The 16633-nt window shown below is 54.3% G+C and overlaps 1 protein-coding gene across 1 annotated transcript in view; it reads right to left on the reverse strand.

Annotated features, from left to right (window-relative positions):
• Window positions 1-16633, reverse strand: part of AKAP6 (A-kinase anchoring protein 6) — an 848588-nt gene that overhangs the window by 171307 nt on the left and 660648 nt on the right. The window contains exon 8 of the mRNA XM_078659390.1: window positions 15911-16031. Within this exon, the coding sequence (XP_078515516.1) occupies window positions 15911-16031 (121 nt within the window). The remainder of the gene's footprint in view (window positions 1-15910; window positions 16032-16633) is intronic.

Here is a 16633-nt window from a genome sequence, read left to right on the forward strand (position 1 = left end):
CAGGAACAGAGTCACAGGCACTACAGGCACAGAGTCACAGGCACTACAGGCACAGAGTCACAGGCACTACAGGCACAGAGTCACAAGCACTACAGGCACAGAGTCACAGGCGCAGAGTCACAGGCTCACACAGGCAATACAAACTGTTAGAAAGGCGAACCCGGGGGCGGCAGAAGGTGTCTGACTGACCACCCCTAGGTCTACCCCTCCTTCAGAGAAGGGACCGAGCGATGTCGAGAGGCCTCCAACGGGAGGGCCTTCTCCTAGAATCGTACAGCAGAGTAATCACACCACTACAAAAGTACACCACACGTGGATAGCGTTTTCAATCTCTATCTGGCAATAAGTATCGTTTCAATATATACAGCAGATCCGGAGATCTAGAAAGTCTCGTGGCAAAGGGGCAAGGTAGCGGGACAGTCTTATAGGTGGTCGGTGGCAAGGAGACTCTACGCACAGCTCTCAATCCTCGAGCTGGGGAGTCCCGGGAGGTGGGGCCGCGGCAGCGCCAGCCGGTTCCAAGATGGTTCAGCGAGTGTGGACCGCGGCAGCGCCAGCCGGTTCCAAGATGGTTCAGCGAGTGTGGACCGCGGCAGCGCCAGCGGCTCCAAGATGGTTCAGCGAGTGTGGACCGCGGCAGCGCCAGCAGGCTCCAGGATGGTTCAGCGAGTGTGGACCGCGGCAGCGCCAGCAGGTTCCAAGATGGTTCAGCGAGTGTGGACCGCGGCAGCGCCAGCAGGCTCCAGGATGGTTCAGCGAGTGTGGACCGCGGCAGTGCCAGCAGGTTCCAAGATGGTTCAGCGAGTGTGGACCGCGGCAGCGCCAGCAGGTTCCAAGATGGTTCAGCAAGTGTGGACCGCGGCAGCGCCAGCAGGTTCCGAGATGGTTCAGCGAGCGTGGACCGCGGCAGCGCCAGCAGGCTCCAAGGTGGTTACAGCGAAGATGGACCGCGGCAGCGCCAGCAGGCTCCAAGATGGTTCAGCGAGTGTGGACCGCGGCAGCGCCAGCAGGTTCCAAGATGGTTCAGCGAGTGTGGACCGCGGCAGTGCCAGCAGGTTCCAAGATGGTTCAGCGAGTGTGGACCGCGGCAGCGCCAGCAGGTTCCAAGATGGTTCAGCGAGTGTGGACCGCGGCAGCGCCAGCAGGTTCCAAGATGGTTCAGCGAGTGTGGACCGCGGCAGCGCCAGCAGGTTCCAAGATGGTTCAGCAAGTGTGGACCGCGGCAACGCCAGCAGGTTCCAAGATGGTTCAGCGAGTGTGGACCGCGGCAGCGCCAGCAGGTTCCAAGATGGTTACAGCAAAGGTGGACCGCGGCAGCGCCAGCAGGCTCCAAGGTGGTTACAGCGAAGATGGACCGCGGCAGCGCCAGCAGGCTCCAAGATCGTACAGCGAAGATGGACCGCGGCAGCGCCAGCAGGTTCCAAGATCGTACAGCGAAGATGGACCGCGGCAGCGCCAGCAGGTTCCAGGGAGAACAGCAAGGTGAGTTCGTCTCAGGGTCAGCCGCGACCGCGTCAGCAGGGCTTCTCGACTCCGGGATACAACTGCTGTCCTACTCCGGGGCTGGCCCAGATATAGGTCTGGAGTCCTTTGATGTCCGGACCCTCTCGCCTGGGGGTCAGAGGGGCCGGGATGATGGTGTCCAGACACCCAGCAGGGGGGTGGAGCCAGCGCCCAGGGAGGCCGGAGGCCGATCGAAACCAGGCATCCGGGGACGGTTGGAGAGCCATCAAAACTCCCCTCTCCTTGTCTCTGGTGGAGTGGCCACTTTACCACCCGGAGGTTCTTGGTGCCTCGATGGCGGGCTCGCTGGGGCTGTGGCCGCGGCTGGGCCGGGACCACGTGTCTGTGATGTGATGGGCCCAAGATGGCGTCGGGCCTGGAATGTGGGTCCAGGGAGGCACCGGACCGGTAATACTGGGGCGGCCCGAGTGTGCCGTGTCAGGGGTTGTGGGCCGCCGGGTGGCGGATCTGGTGGTTTGTAGGTCGTGCAGAGGTGTGCCCGGGGCCAACCCGGGCTGGATGGAGGGCCGATGTCGTCCGGGGCCCGCCATGCGGGAGGGGTAGGACCACGCCACGAGGCCGGGTCCAACACGCGTCCCCCCCAGCTGAAGGCAGGGGAGAGTCACCCATCTTCTTGGGGATTCTCCTCGCCGAGGCGGAAGAATCTGGAGAGGCCGTCAGCGTTGGCGTGGTCGTTGCCAGGGCGATGCTCCACGGTGAAGTTCATCCCTTGGAGGGAGATGGACCAACGTAGCAACTTTGGGTTCTCGCCCCGCATCTGCATCAACCACCGCAGGGGCCGGTGGTCGGTCTGTACTCGGAAGTGGGTGCCGAAGAGGTAAAGCCGGAGTTTCTTTAGGGCCCATACTACGGCGAATGCTTCCCTCTCGATGGTGCTCCATCGTTGTTCCCGGGCCAGCAGGCGCCGGCTGATGAAGGCCACAGGAAGGTCGACTCCGTCAGAGTTCACTTGGGAGAGTACGGCCCCAATGCCGTGTTCCGAGGCGTCAGTTTGGACGATGAACTCTCGGCTGTAGTCGGGGGCCTGGAGCACCGGGGCGGTGCACATGGCAGTCTTTAGTGTCTCAAAGGCTACTTGGCACTCGGGGGTCCAGTGCACCTTCGGGGGTAGTCTCTTGGAGGTTAGTTCTGTGAGGGGCCCCACGATGCTCCCATAGTCCTTTATGAACCGCCGATAGTATCCAGTGAGCCCCAGAAAGGCTCGGATGGCGGTCTGGGTGACTGGGTGACGGGGGCTCCCAGGCCTGGATGGCGTCGATCTTGGGTTGAAGGGGAGCCACTTGGCCGCTCCCCACTAGGTGTCCCAGATAGGTCATGGACCCTTGACCGATCTGGCACTTGCTGGCTTTTATTGTTAGTCCGGCCCGTTGGAGGGCCGTCAGGACCTTCCAGAGGTGGGACAGGTGCTCATCCCAGTGAAGGCTGTACACTGCGATGTCGTCTAGGTAGGCGGCACTGAACTCTTCTAGCCCCGCCAGCACCCTATTCACGAGTCTCTGGAAGGTGGCCGGGGCGTTTTTCATACCGAAGGGCATCACTTTGAAATGGTAGTGGCCATCAGGGGTCGAAAAAGCGGATCGTTCTTGTGCCCCTGGCGTGAGGCCGACTTGCCGTGAGGTCGAAGGTGCTGAGGTACCTGGCGGCTCCCAGGCGATCGATCAGTTCATCCGCTCGGGGAATGGGATGGGCGTCGGTCCTGGTGACGGCATTCAGTCCCCGGTAGTCGACACAGAACCGCAGCTCCGGGGGCACCCCGGGGGCGGCGGCCTTAGGGACCAGGACGACGGGACTGGCCCATGGACTGTCTGAGGGTTCGACTACCCCTAGGGCTAGCATTTTGGAAACTTCGGCTTGGATGCAGGCCCGGACTCGGTCGGGGACGCGATAGGCTCGGTGCCGCACTGGCGGACTGTCCCCGGTGTCGACGTCGTGAACACACCACTGTGTGACCCCGGGGGTGAGGGAAAATAAGTTCGCAAATTGACCCAGCAGTTTCTGGCAGTCCTGGCGCTGTTTGGGTGTCAGCGTGGGAGAGAGGGAGACCCCCTCGACGGAGCCATCTTTCTCGGAGGTGCTCAGGAGGTCCGGTAGAGGCTCGGAGTCGTCCTCTGCTCCGTCATCGGTAGCCAACAACAGGCTCAGTTCGGTGCGGACAAAGTGGGGCTTGAGACGGTTGGCGTGTAGGACCCGGAGGGGGTTCCGGGGGGACTCCATGTCCACTAGGTAGGTGACGGGGCTCTTGCGCTCCACCACTTTGAAGGGCCCCGTCCATTTGTCCTGGAGGGCGCCGGGGTCGAGCGGGGACATGACCCAGACCTGCTGGCCCGGCTACAATTCAATGGACAAGGCATTTTCATCATACCAGCGCTTCATCTCCTCTTGACTGGCCTTCAGGTTGGTTTCGGCCAGTTCCCGGAACTTCCGAGTCTGGTTGCGGAGAGTCAAGAGGTATCGGAAAACATCGGGTGGAACATCGGAGGCGGCCAGCTCCCAGCCTTCCTTGACCAGGCTGAGGGGCCACGCACAGGGTGTCCATATAATAGTTCAAAGGGGCTGAACCCCAGGGATTTCTGGGGTACCTCCCGGTAGGCGAACAGGAGGCATGGCAGCAGAACGTCCCATTTGCGCCGGAGGGGCTCTTCCAGGCCCTTGATCATTCCTTTCAGGGTCCTATTAAATCGCTCTACGAGTCCATTCCCTTGAGGGTGATACGGGGTGGTGAACTTATACGCGACCCCGCACTGTTGCCACAGGGACCGCATATATTTTGATATAAAGTTTGTGCCTCGATCACTTACGACCTCTCGGGGGAAGCCGACTCTAGAGAAGATCCCCATTAGCGCTCGCCCCACTACGGGGGCTGTGATAGTCCGGAGGGGGATAGCTTCTGGGTAGCGGGTGGCATGGTCCACCAGGACGAGGATGAAGCGGTGCCCCTGAGAGGTTGGAGGATCCAGGGGCCCAACGATGTCGATCCCTACTCGCTCGAAGGGAGTGGTCACCACGGGAAACGGTTGGAGTGGGGCCTTGATTTTCCCCCCACTCTTTCCGCTGGCTTGGCAGGTCGGACAGGTTCGGCAGTGGTTGTACACTTCGCTGCGCATCTTCGGCCAATAAAAGTGGGTCACCAGGCGGCTGTAGGTTTTGTCCTGCCCCAGGTGCCCGGCGAGGGGCACATCATGTGCCAGGTTTAAGAGAAAGTCTCTGAAGTGGAGGGGGACAACTAGCACTCGGCCGGCCCCAGCTCGGCGATCTTTTGTTCACTGTACAGGAGGTCCTGGTCCCAATAGATCCAGTGAGACCCCGAGGGGGCTCCTGTGGCTTGGGTGGTGGCTTGTTGTCGGAGTCCCTCAAGGGAAGGACAGGTCCTTTGTTCCCGAAGGAACTACTCGCGGGTGGGGCCCCCTTCTTGGCGCCACTGGGCTAGTTCGGGAAGGGGCCCGAGCTCGGGAAGTTCTTCATGGCTGGGGCCCTGCGGCCCCAGTTCGGGTTCGGCTGTGGCAGTGGCGGGTGGCGGAGGTGCCGGCCATTCAGGTTCTTCGGGCCGATTGACTTCGGGTGGGACGGCGTCCCGGGTGGACATGGATCGGGTCGTTACGCAAACCCATTCAGGAAGGCCTAGCATCCCCAGATGCTCTCTTCGCTCGATCTGTGCCCAGGGGGAACTTTCCAGGTCGTTCCCTAGGAGGCAGTCCACTGGGGCATCGTCTCGGATGGTGACTTTCAGCATGCCGGACACTCCTCCCCACTCGAAGGGGATGCGAGCCATCTGGCACAGGCTCTCGGAATTGTCCGCTGACCGGACAGGGCACAGAACGTGGGGCAAGATTTGTTCTGGGGTCACCAGATGGCAGCGGACGGCGGTTATGCTGGCCCCCGTGTCACGGAGAGCCTCGGCCCGGCGTCCGTTGATGGTGACCCACTGGCGGTACTTCTGGGTGTTGATCGGAATCTGGTCTCGGGGGATCATGTCTTTGTCGCCCAGGGAGGCGAGGCACATGGCCGCGGACTCCCATTCTTCTGGTTCCATAGGGACCTCTTCTTCTTCATCTTTTTCTTCGCTCAGAGCGGCTGCAGTGATTTGTCGACCAGGGGGCCCGGTGGTGCCGGGCCGCTGGTTCATGGGGCAGAGAGGATCATTGGCATAGTGACCCAGCCGCTGGCATCGGTGGCACGTAACGTTGGGGCGGGGCCCCGGTCGGGCTGGAGGGGCCCCCCTCGGGCTGGAGGCTGGTGTAGAGGAGGCGGGCGAAGGCCCCGACGGGAGGTCTCGGCCTCGGCTGATACCAGACCCGCCGCCTCGCGGCCGGTGGTTCCCCGGGGACCCTCGTCCGTATTCTCCGGTGGTGTTCCGGTGGACGCGGTTGCTCGCCCACCGATCTGCTTCGACCGCTAGCTTTCGCGGCTCGGTCAACTTGCTGTCGAGGAGGTGCTGTCGTAGTTCAATGAAGCAGTTGTTGGAGAGGTGCTCCCATAACATCAGGTCGACCAACTGCTGGTAGGTAGTGACCTGACTGCCTTTGACCCACCCCTCGAAGGCTCTGCTAAAAAAGTTCACATATTCCACCCAAGTGGTACCGGGGAATTTTTTTACAGTCTCGGAACCTCTGCCAGTACATTTCGGGGGTGAGTCCGTAGCGCGTGAGTAGGGCCGTTTTCATGTGTTCATAGGAGGTCATTTTGGTGTCAGGGAGTTCCAGCAGGGCGTCCCTCCCTTCGTTGACAAACTTTCCCCACAGGCCGGCACCCCAATCCTTCAGGGGCACCCGATGGGCGGTCATGGCCACCTCGTAGGCTTTGAACCATTGCTGGATGTCATAGTTCTTGTAGTATTCTTTGACTACATCTTTCGGTAGGTGAACCTTGGTGTCCACGGGAGGGGCCGAGGTCTTGGCCCCGGCCGCGCTCTCTTCGTTGATCTTGGCTTTGATTTCTAGTTCTCTCAGGCCTCGTTCGTGTTCATAGGCTAGTCGTTTTTCTTCGAGGTCACGTTGTCTCCTTTTCTCTTCTAGATCCCCCTCCAGCTGTAGTTGCTCGAAGACTATCTTTTTCTCCGCTAGCTGGAGTTCTCCGTCTAGCCGGAGCCGTGCAAGCTCCAATTCGTGTAGCCGGTTGCGCTCTCGTTCTCGAGCGTCTTCATAGATGAGGTCCGCATTTAGTGTTGCAGTGCTTTCCCCCGTCGGGGGTGCGCTGGTTTCCGGTTGCTCGTTCGGGCTATTCTCCTCTTGGGGTGGTCTGTCTCGGGTTTCCACCCAGGCTTGTAGGGCCGATTTGAAGTTCTCTTTTGTGCTCAGGCCAGTGGTAGCGATACCCATGTCTTTACAGAATTGTTTTAGTTCCTTGTGGCTGTATTCTTCTATCTTCTCTTTCTGGAATTCGGCAGGTAGCTTGGTTCCTTGGGTCGTCATGGTCTCTGTGTGTTTTTCCGATGTAGCGGGTAGATCCCTCTCTGTACGATTTTGCGGGGCTCGAATCGCAGCGCCTGCCACCAATGTTAGAAAGGTGAACCCGGGGGCGACAGAAGGTGTCTGACTGACCACCCCTAGGTCTACCCCTCCTTCAGAGAAGGGACCGAGCGATGTCGAGAGGCCTCCAACGGGAGGGCCTTCTCCTAGAATTGTACAGCAGAGTAATCACACCACTACAAAAGTACACCACACGTGGATAGCGTTTTCAATCTTTATCTGGCAATAAGTATCGTTTCAATATATACAGCAGATCCGGAGATCTAGAAAGTCTTGTGGCAAAGGGGCAAGGTAGCGGGACAGTCTTATAGATGGTCGGTTGGACGGAGACCCTACGCACAGCTCTCAATCCTCGAGCTGGGGGGTTCCGGAAGGTTGGGCCGCGGCGGCGCCAGCAGGTTCCAAGATGGTTCAGCGAGTGTGGACCGCGGCAGCGCCAGCAGGTTCCAAGATGGTTCAGCGAGTGTGGACCGCGGCAGCGCCAGCGGCTCCAAGATGGTTCAGTAAGTGTGGACCGCGGCAGCGCCAGCAGGTTCCAAGATGGTTCAGCAGGTGTGGACCGCGGCAGCGCCAGCAGGCTCCAAGGTGGTTACAGCGAAGATGGACCGCGGCAGCGCCAGCAGGCTCCAAGATGGTACAGCGAAGATGGACCGCGGCAGCGCCAGCAGGTTCCAGGGAGAACAGCAAGGTGAGTTTGTCTCAGGGTCAGCCGCAACCGCGTCAGCAGGGCTTCTCGACTCCGGGATACAACTGCTGTCCTACTCCGGGGCTGGCCCAGATATAGGTCTGGAGTCCTTTGATGTCCGGATCCTCTCGTCTGGGGGTCAGAGGGGCCGGGATGATGGTGTCCAGACACCCAGCAGGGGGGTGGAGCCAGCGCCCAGGGAGGCCGGAGGCCAATCGAAACCAGGCATCCGGGGATGGTTGGAGAGCCATCGAAACTCCCCTCTCCTTGTCTCTGGTGGAGTGGCCACTTTACCACCCGGAGGTTCTTGGTGCCTCGATGGCGGGCTCGCTGGGGCTGTGGCCGCGGCTGGGCCGGGACCACGTGTCTGTGACGTGATGGGCCCAAGATGGCGTCGGGCCTGGAATGTGGGTCCAGGGAGGCACCAGACCGGTAATACTGGGGCGGCCTGAGTGTGCCGTGTCAGGCGTTGTGGGCCGCTGGGTGGCGGATCTGGTGGTTTGTAGGTCGTGCAGAGGTGTGCCCGGGGTCGACCCGGGCTGGATGGAGGGCCGATGTCGTCCGGGGCCCGCCACGCGGGAGGGGTAGGACCACGCCACCAGGCCGGGTCCAACACAGACGCAGAGAGTCGCAGGCTCACACAGGCAGTACCGGTGCACAGTCACAGGCACTACGGGTGCACAGTCACAGGCACACACAGTCAAAGGCTCACAAAGGCATTGACAGGCACCCACAGTCACAAGCTCACGCAGGCACTGACACACACACATAGTCACAGGCTCACATGGGCCCTACAGGCGCATATTCGCAGGCACTGAAAGGGGCACAGAGTCACAGGCTCACACAGGCACTACCGGTGCACAGTCACAGGCTCACAAAGGCAATACAGGCACACAGAGTCACAGGCACACACAGTCACAGGTTCACACTCAAGCACTGACAGGCTCACAGCCACACGTGCACACACACAGGCTGGCACACAGGCATTGACAGGTGCGCAGAGTCACAGGCTCACATAGGCACTGACAGACATACAGAACCGCAGGCACACAGAGCCACAGGCTCGCACTGGCCCCAACAGGCAAATAGAGCCACAGGCTCGCACTGGCACCGACAGGCGCACAGAGTCACAGGCTCGCACTGGCACCGACAGGCACACAGAGCCACAGGCTCGCATTGGCACAGACAGGCGCAGAGAGCCACAGGCTCACACGTGCACCGACAGGCGCACAAAGCCACAGGCTCACACTGGCACCGACAGGCGCACAGAGCCACAGGCTCGCACTGGCACCGAAAGGCGCACAGAGCCACAGGCTCGCACTGGCACCGACAGGCGCACAGAGCCACAGGCTCGCACTGGCTCCAACGGGCGCACAGTGCCACAGGGTCGCACTGGCACCGACAGGTGCACGGAGCCACAGGCTCACACTGGCACCGACAGGCGCAGAGAGCCACAGGCTCGCACTGGCACCGACAGGCGCAGAGAGCCACAGGCTCGCACTGGCACCGACAGGCGCACAGAGCCACAGGCTCGCACTGGCACCGACAGGCGCACGGAGCCACAGGCTCGCACTGGCACCGACAGGCGCACGGAGCCACAGGCTCGCACTGGCACCGACAGGCGCACGGAGCCACAGGCTCGCACTGACACCGACAGGCGCTCAGAGCCACAGGCTCGCACTGGCACCGACAGGCGCACGGAGCCACAGGCTCGCACTGACACCGACAGGCGCTCAGAGCCACAGGCTCGCACTGACACCGACAGGCGCACGGAGCCACAGGCTCGCACTGGCACCGACAGGCGCTCAGAGCCACAGGCTCACAAATATGAACAGACACCTGAATGCAGACCTGTGGGTGATTATGACGTTCCCTTTGTGAGATGGTGTGCGGGACCTCATGGTTGTATAAGGTTCAATATATGTACCATGTATGTGCCTGTCTGTGCACTTGAGCATGTGTGAACCTGTGAGTGTCATGGCTCTTCCCATCTGGTAGTCTCTTAGGGACTCTCAGTGGTCGCCTGTGTCTGTCGGTCTGTGTTTTGTGGGCCCCGCCTCTAGCCGCACCTTGCACCTGTGCCTACGGGAACGTCTCTGCATTCATGTGTCTTCTGTTATTTTATGAGTGAATGTGAGGATGTCAGTCTGTGAGCAGTAGCGGTCGGCATTAGGTGTTTCTGTAGGGCGGTAATGTGGGCAGGGGGAGGGGCAAGGTGGGTGGTAGTAATGTATGGATTACGGAGTTTTACAGGTAAGTAAACATTTAAATAAATAAATTAAATAAATCAAACGAATTTCGTTGCGTGCACTGCATCATCAAATGTAACTAAGGGGGTGCTGGGTGACAATATGCCATCATGTACCTCAAGTGAGGTTTACATATTTCATTTGCACAAAATGTGCCCGATATCCGTATATTTGCACTTGCATTTTACATATATGTATTTCTAGACACAGTCGGCCCGAAGAATAACGGTAAATTGAGACAAAAGTCTAACTTTACGCCTTTCGGAATTCATTGACTGCTCGTAAATGCCCTTTGTGAATACCGAAAGTCATACACTTCAACTTTTGCTATTCACAACAGGCCTTTCTAAGTAGTAAATGCCCTTTGTGAATACTGACAGTCATAAAGTTAGAATTTCTTCTCAGTTTACCTTTGTGAATCGGGCCCAGGGATATTAACTGGTTTGCTCCGGCGTTCAATCCAGAGCTGAGGTCAGGGTGTGATCCACAGGCCCATCGGTTGCAAACAGGGGTTATCTAGAGGGTGGGCTGGGGCCAGACGGGGCCCATACCCCAATTCTCGATGTCCTGCACCCACATCATTGGGCCCACCACTGCAGCTGTGGAATGTGCCGGGCAGTGGCACAGGGAAGAAAAAACGCTAAACTTTGCCACGCACGTGGATGTGTCCATCAGCCTTCCACTGCACAAAGTTTCTGCCTGTGCACACTCACAATGGTTTTTACACTATTTCTTTGTGTCCCTAGACATTCTGGGGCCAGGAAAGGAAGGCAGGAAATTCCAAGCACCCCTGGGGGGTAGAAGAATCTAGAATCATCTCCTTCTTCAAAGTGTAACTAATGGACCCTCAGACCTAACTCTTCAGTGCACCTCTGGACCTGTGGATACTAAAGAAGGATTGCTGTGCTGCTTTGCTGCCAGATGGACTACCATACTGCTGCCCTGTTATTCTGATGCCCTGCTTGACTGGCCTGCCCCTTCATCCCAGACTGAAGTGACTAAGCTACAGGAACATAAGAACAGGCCTCCCTGCATCTGCCCAGCTAACTGTTGCCTGGACATACAACTGGACCTGCCTGCGCCCCGCTGGCCTCTGCTGGAGTGAGTTCCTGAGCTCCAAGAGGTGCAGTCCAGCCCTGGATCCTTGGCGTGGCATCGGTTATTTTTCTCCAAGAAAAGGTGAAATTCAGAAGTTTTGGGCTCTTTTTGGCTGAGAACAGAACTGTTCACACAAAGATCATGCCGCCCGCTAACACGAAGCTCTGGTGAACCCAACTCTTCACGCCACAGCAACCACTAGTGATGCTACTCAACACGACATCTGCACTTCACACTACAGCATAGACAGCCCACGGTGACCGCCAATGTGAAGCTCTAGCAACGACTTTCCACAATGTCTGGTAGGAGCTTCGATCTACAGCGACTACCGTCCACGATGCGTGGCCTGCTCTTTGATCTACAGTAATGACCATCTGGGACTCTCGGCCGGCTCCTAGCAACCCCTTCCACCACAAACAGAATTATTCACACAGGACTTTAGAAGGTAACTCTATCAGAGGGACCAACCTGGTCATTGTATCCAGTCTATGCTCCATCGCAGTGGGTCTGAACTTGTAGGTTTCACCCGATCGCGCACAATCAGATAACCGCTAGTGGTACTTTTGTCATGTATTCCTATAGGTTCTGAATCGATCCCCCTATTCCTGACCCTATTCTGGTTAAACTAACTATCAAGTTAACTAACAGTCAGCCCATGAGGCAAGAAAAACCCCCATGATGCAGATACCGTTATCTGACGCAGTCACACTACGGCACAGGAACGTGTTATCTGATTAGGTCATAACGCTTGAGATCTAATTAGACAAGCGACATTCCTCCAGCCCCTGATAAGGCATACGACGTTCTCATAACAAATCAAACCTATGACAACCTGGAAAATCCGTGCGGACATTGTTTTGATTTCACAGAGAACTTGAGCAAAAGAATGTGCTAACGAGCAAGTCGTATGACATCTTTATTGACGTATCTATGTCCATCCTTACGTCAATCTCGGCACCTTAAAGGTATAAATATTACCGATCTTGCCCTATGCAAACACACGCGTGGTGATGAGACGGAGCAGCCATACTTGCCGAAGAGCAGAGCAGACCCCGCTGGCGCAGCCCCGCCTTCCTGACGCGCTGAGAGACGCGCTGCTTTCTCCTGCCGAGAATCCAGCCCCGGCGTTTCTGGGTAGCCCTCGCAGGCAGCCTGGAATATCGAGACCAAAGAGAGAGATACCATTCCTCATTCATCCTAACTTCCAGGTACAGAACTGAATAACCCCTCACAGAGAATTCTTTAGTTATTCACTTGGCAAAAACAAACTTAACTTAAACTGTAACTTTCTATTCCCGCCCACGCATTAGACTTAGGTCAGGTACACGGGGTAGGCGTATTTAGAAACACCAGTTGAGTACGTTTAGTCAAATGTATATGTGTATGTAAATATATTTTAATCATTTTAAACATCATATGGCTCAGAAACCATACCAATGTTTTTACAGTATTATTTTATACTATTGCTTTTAATGTATGCACTTTACTTAACTATAAGTATTGCAATAATATCGATCCATTTCTCTTGTATGAGAAAAGAGACTGATCAATAAATAACACCTTTTTATTGAACACGCCCGTCTCTTCCTTTTCTCTACATTCTGATGAGACTAAGAATGCACGTACTGACTGAGTAAAATAATTGCCTTTTGTTCACACGACTCTCGAGATTTACTCTTGATTAGGGGAGAGCAAAGTTGTCATGTTCTATGGTTGTCAGAAACTAAATCCCTTCTTGTCTAATCAGGGAAGTTAAGTCCTACCTGAACATTCGAGAAAGTTTCTAGTGAACTCTGAGCTAAGCTGGCAAACCCAAAACTTTAAGTCTAGTATCAACAGTAGTAGACCTAGTTAACGTCTGGTCTAGGCCTTTACTATTGTAGGTATTATTCCAATGCGCAGAGCCTATTGGGAAGATAGGAGCTACACTACACTTTGTGCTTTTAGATGCTTTACTTACCTGAACACTTTAAATTGAATATCTCCAGTTCTACTGGTTGGAATTATTTCAGATTAGTCTCAAATAATTTACTACATTTTACTCTATTTTTCTAAATTGGTGTGGGATTTTTCTTGTGTTATTTTCTCACTTTATTACTGTTTGAACGGCAGAATAAATAATGTATACATTGCCTCTAAGATTGATTTTGTGCAAAGCTACCTGAGAGTAGAGCACAGGTTAATTTTGGGTTTGCTTGCATTTCACCCAGACAGGGATTGTGGTTGCTGCTTTAGTAGGGTTTCAACCCCCACATCAACCATTAGTCAATTTTGCAAAAATATGTACAGTATTGTGGGCAAGGCAGACATCTTCACCACCACCAATATCAGCCCCAGCAGTGACAGCTGGCAAGCGCACCCACTGGCCCTGCTGCTAGGGCTCAACGGATGAGCACCCACTGGCCCTTCTGGGGCTCTGGTCATCGTGGCGTCCTCTCGCCTTTTAGGGTTGTCCAGTGCCCCGCTCTCTCAGACGACAGCTCCAGAGGCAGCGAGCAAAATAAAGAGCAGACGTTTGCCAAGTTGTTGAAGACAAAAACTAGCTTATCTAGTAAAATCTATATCTCACATAGGATTCTTCATGTCATAGGAGCATGTAAACACTGTCAACTAGTCCCCAAAATACGAAGCAAGTGTGCACCAGTGTTCATGGAGCAGAGATGGCATCCCCTCCTTCCCACTCTCACCTGGTGCCCCGGGACACGGATCAGGAACACAGGAATTTTTACCCGTGCACAGAGTGCATGTGGCTAATTTTAAGAAACTCCTGCTCTCACCGTGCCCTCAAGACACTTATTTGAAAATCCCCCTCCCATCTTGTAAGCCCAGGGCAATGATCGAGAAACCCGTCATTTTCACCATTGCTTCTGGGCCTTGCCTTAACAAGCATTGGCAAAGCCAATAGCTGTGGTGTTGGCTGCCAGCCTTTTGGTTTTATCAATGCTTGTTTTGTTTTGATATGGTTTTTCAAAAAATCTTAATTGTTGGAGAAGCTGCCAGACCCTCAATAATATATATATTTAGAAGGAAAAAAACATTGGCTAAAAGCAAAAACATTCCGTCTCAAAAAAGCGCACATTCTCATGGCAGTGATTGGCACTTATGGGGCCTGCTTTGTATGTGAATTTTCTCTTTGTGAAAGGGCAGAATGCCGTCACTCGCAGTGATTTTAGCCAATGGCTGAAGGGGGCTGACCCAGTGCCTCATGCTGCATGCTGTAGTGGGTGGAAGAAAACTATGAATGACACAACAATATACCAGTGCTTGAAGTGGGCTGGTTGACATCCAGACAAGTATATTATAAGGATAATTCTAGTAAAATCAAAAGGTTTTGGTTAATGCCAGAGCTAGTAATAATTTAGAATGATCACTTGTTGGTCTAACCCCAAATGGTGGCTGACTTTTGTACACTTACAACATCAATGTGGTTATTTAAAACAAGACAATTCAGCTATAGATGATTTTCAAACACAGGAATGTCTTCTTTTCAATTAAAAATAATTGTAATGTAAACAGAATTAGAAAGGGTACATTAAAATACAACAGGACACCATGATAGAGGACATACAAAAAATTGGTCTAACAACCTTTAAATCATAGGCGTACACATCTATTCTAAATAATAACAAAGGAAATTAATCTGAAACCAACAGACAACAGTTCCTGAAAGGCAACAAATGCTGAGGAAATAGATGTAATTGTTGACGTTTCGGTCTTTTGTGGCAGATTTGTCCGTCAGACCATCTTCAGGACAAAGAGTAGATTGTTAAAGTAGACCCTTAGATCTCTAATAAAGCCAGAAAATTCACAATTTGGTTCAAAGGCTTTGAAGGAGCCTTGTGGATAAGCTCCTATGAATCTCACCGCTATATCAGAGAGGCAATGGTCGTAGTCCGTATGGGATATTAAAACAGGCCATTCGATGGAATCTAAATCAGAAGGCAGTAGTCACAATCCCAATAGAAGTATTAAAAGCACGGCAGTCAATGGAATCGAGCATTAGAACGATGTCGTTGTGGCTACAGACGCTGCGCAACGTTTGGTGAACGTCCGCTATATAAGCTTGGCATAACATAACATAACAATAGCACACAATAGAGGCAGCAGCACGGCGTAGGAGGGTATTTGGCAGGAAAAAGTACACGAGAATGGGAGCTGGAAAAACTCATGCACTCCACGGAGAGCTTAACTAAAAAGAACAACATAGTTCCCTGCAAGTGGGCAGTGGAAGCGTACAAATCCATCAACCCAAAGGATGGTAAAGTAGTTCTGCTTCAGGAGAGGGACAAACACAGGAAGAGGGAGACAAAGCATCAAATAAGAACTGTGCAAACGAGAGTAACAATAAAGCCAGCCAATGGTAAGCAATCAACGGGCTGTACGCCCACGGTAAGCTTTTGTTAAGGCAACAAAACACCTTTCTGTATCAGAGAGCTTGTGTTGTCTGGTAGGCCTGGGCGGTGAACTTCACTCCGTTCGTGGAGTTTTCTGCACCCCGCGGAGCTTGCGGAGTGCAGAAAACTCATCTTCGCGATGTGCAGCGGAGTTTTTATCCCCCTCGCGATCGCGAACGGTAAGTTCGTGGACGGTAAGTTTGCAAGCGCGAGCTGCCGCTCGGGTAGAATATTCTACCAGAGCTGCAGGAATACCAGCACAAACTGCAGTTCGCACTGCAGTCTGCCACTCGCGGAACTTCGCAGAGTTTTTTTGTAACTTCGCAGAGTTCTGCCTGGAAAAACTCTGCGAACTACACCCAGGCCATCTGTCTGGCAGGCGAGACCTAAAACCCACGTGAACCTCCACTCTCAGTTGTGCCCCCGGGGGATGAGTAAGAAACCACGCTTTTCCCTGGTGCCCCCGAAACATGCACGGAGACCCCATGCTCTCACCTTGTACAGGTGCTGCTGCTGTTCTTCGGACATCATGAGGCCATGGCGGTCCATCACCGTCGACTCCATGTCGATCAGCCACTCCCAGATCTCCTGGTACTCCGAGTCGAAGTCCAGGAGGCTGCAGGGTGAGAGACGAGAGGCCACATGAGGGAAGGGCAGGGTTTGGAACCATCTACAGATGCTTGGAGGACCTGCTAAAGTTCCCACAGAAGGATCTCACAACATGGACGATCACGGCTGGTGGATCGACCAATCACATATCACGCAGGTCTGTTGATTCTGCGAACTTTACATGAATAAGCGATGACCCGGAAGTGTGCGGGGTCATTGAGAACGTCTTCCAGGAACGCTACAGTTTTATGTCTCTGTGGGGTAGATGTATCAAGCCTTTTGCGATTCGCAAAGGCTGTAATTCTGCGAATTTCGGCCTTTGCGAATCGCAAAAGGCTGTTTTGCATTTTTTGAAATGTATTAAAAAATCGCAAATTAAGGCATCACAAAAATTTGCGATTCCTTATTTTGCTTAAGCATTTAAGGAATCGCAAATTTTGCGATTCCTTAAATGCGATGTATGTGGGTTTTTAAAATTGTGAATTTGGGTTAAGAAATCGCAAATTACCACCAACTTGTAGTTGGTGGTAATTTGTGATTTCATTTAAAAATGCACTATTTGGCATTTGTGAAGGTGGCATGTGACACACATACATGCCCATAGGGCAT

Source organism: Lissotriton helveticus, chromosome 9, assembly GCF_964261635.1.
Source record: "Lissotriton helveticus chromosome 9, aLisHel1.1, whole genome shotgun sequence".
Lineage (NCBI taxonomy): Eukaryota > Metazoa > Chordata > Amphibia > Caudata > Salamandridae > Lissotriton > Lissotriton helveticus.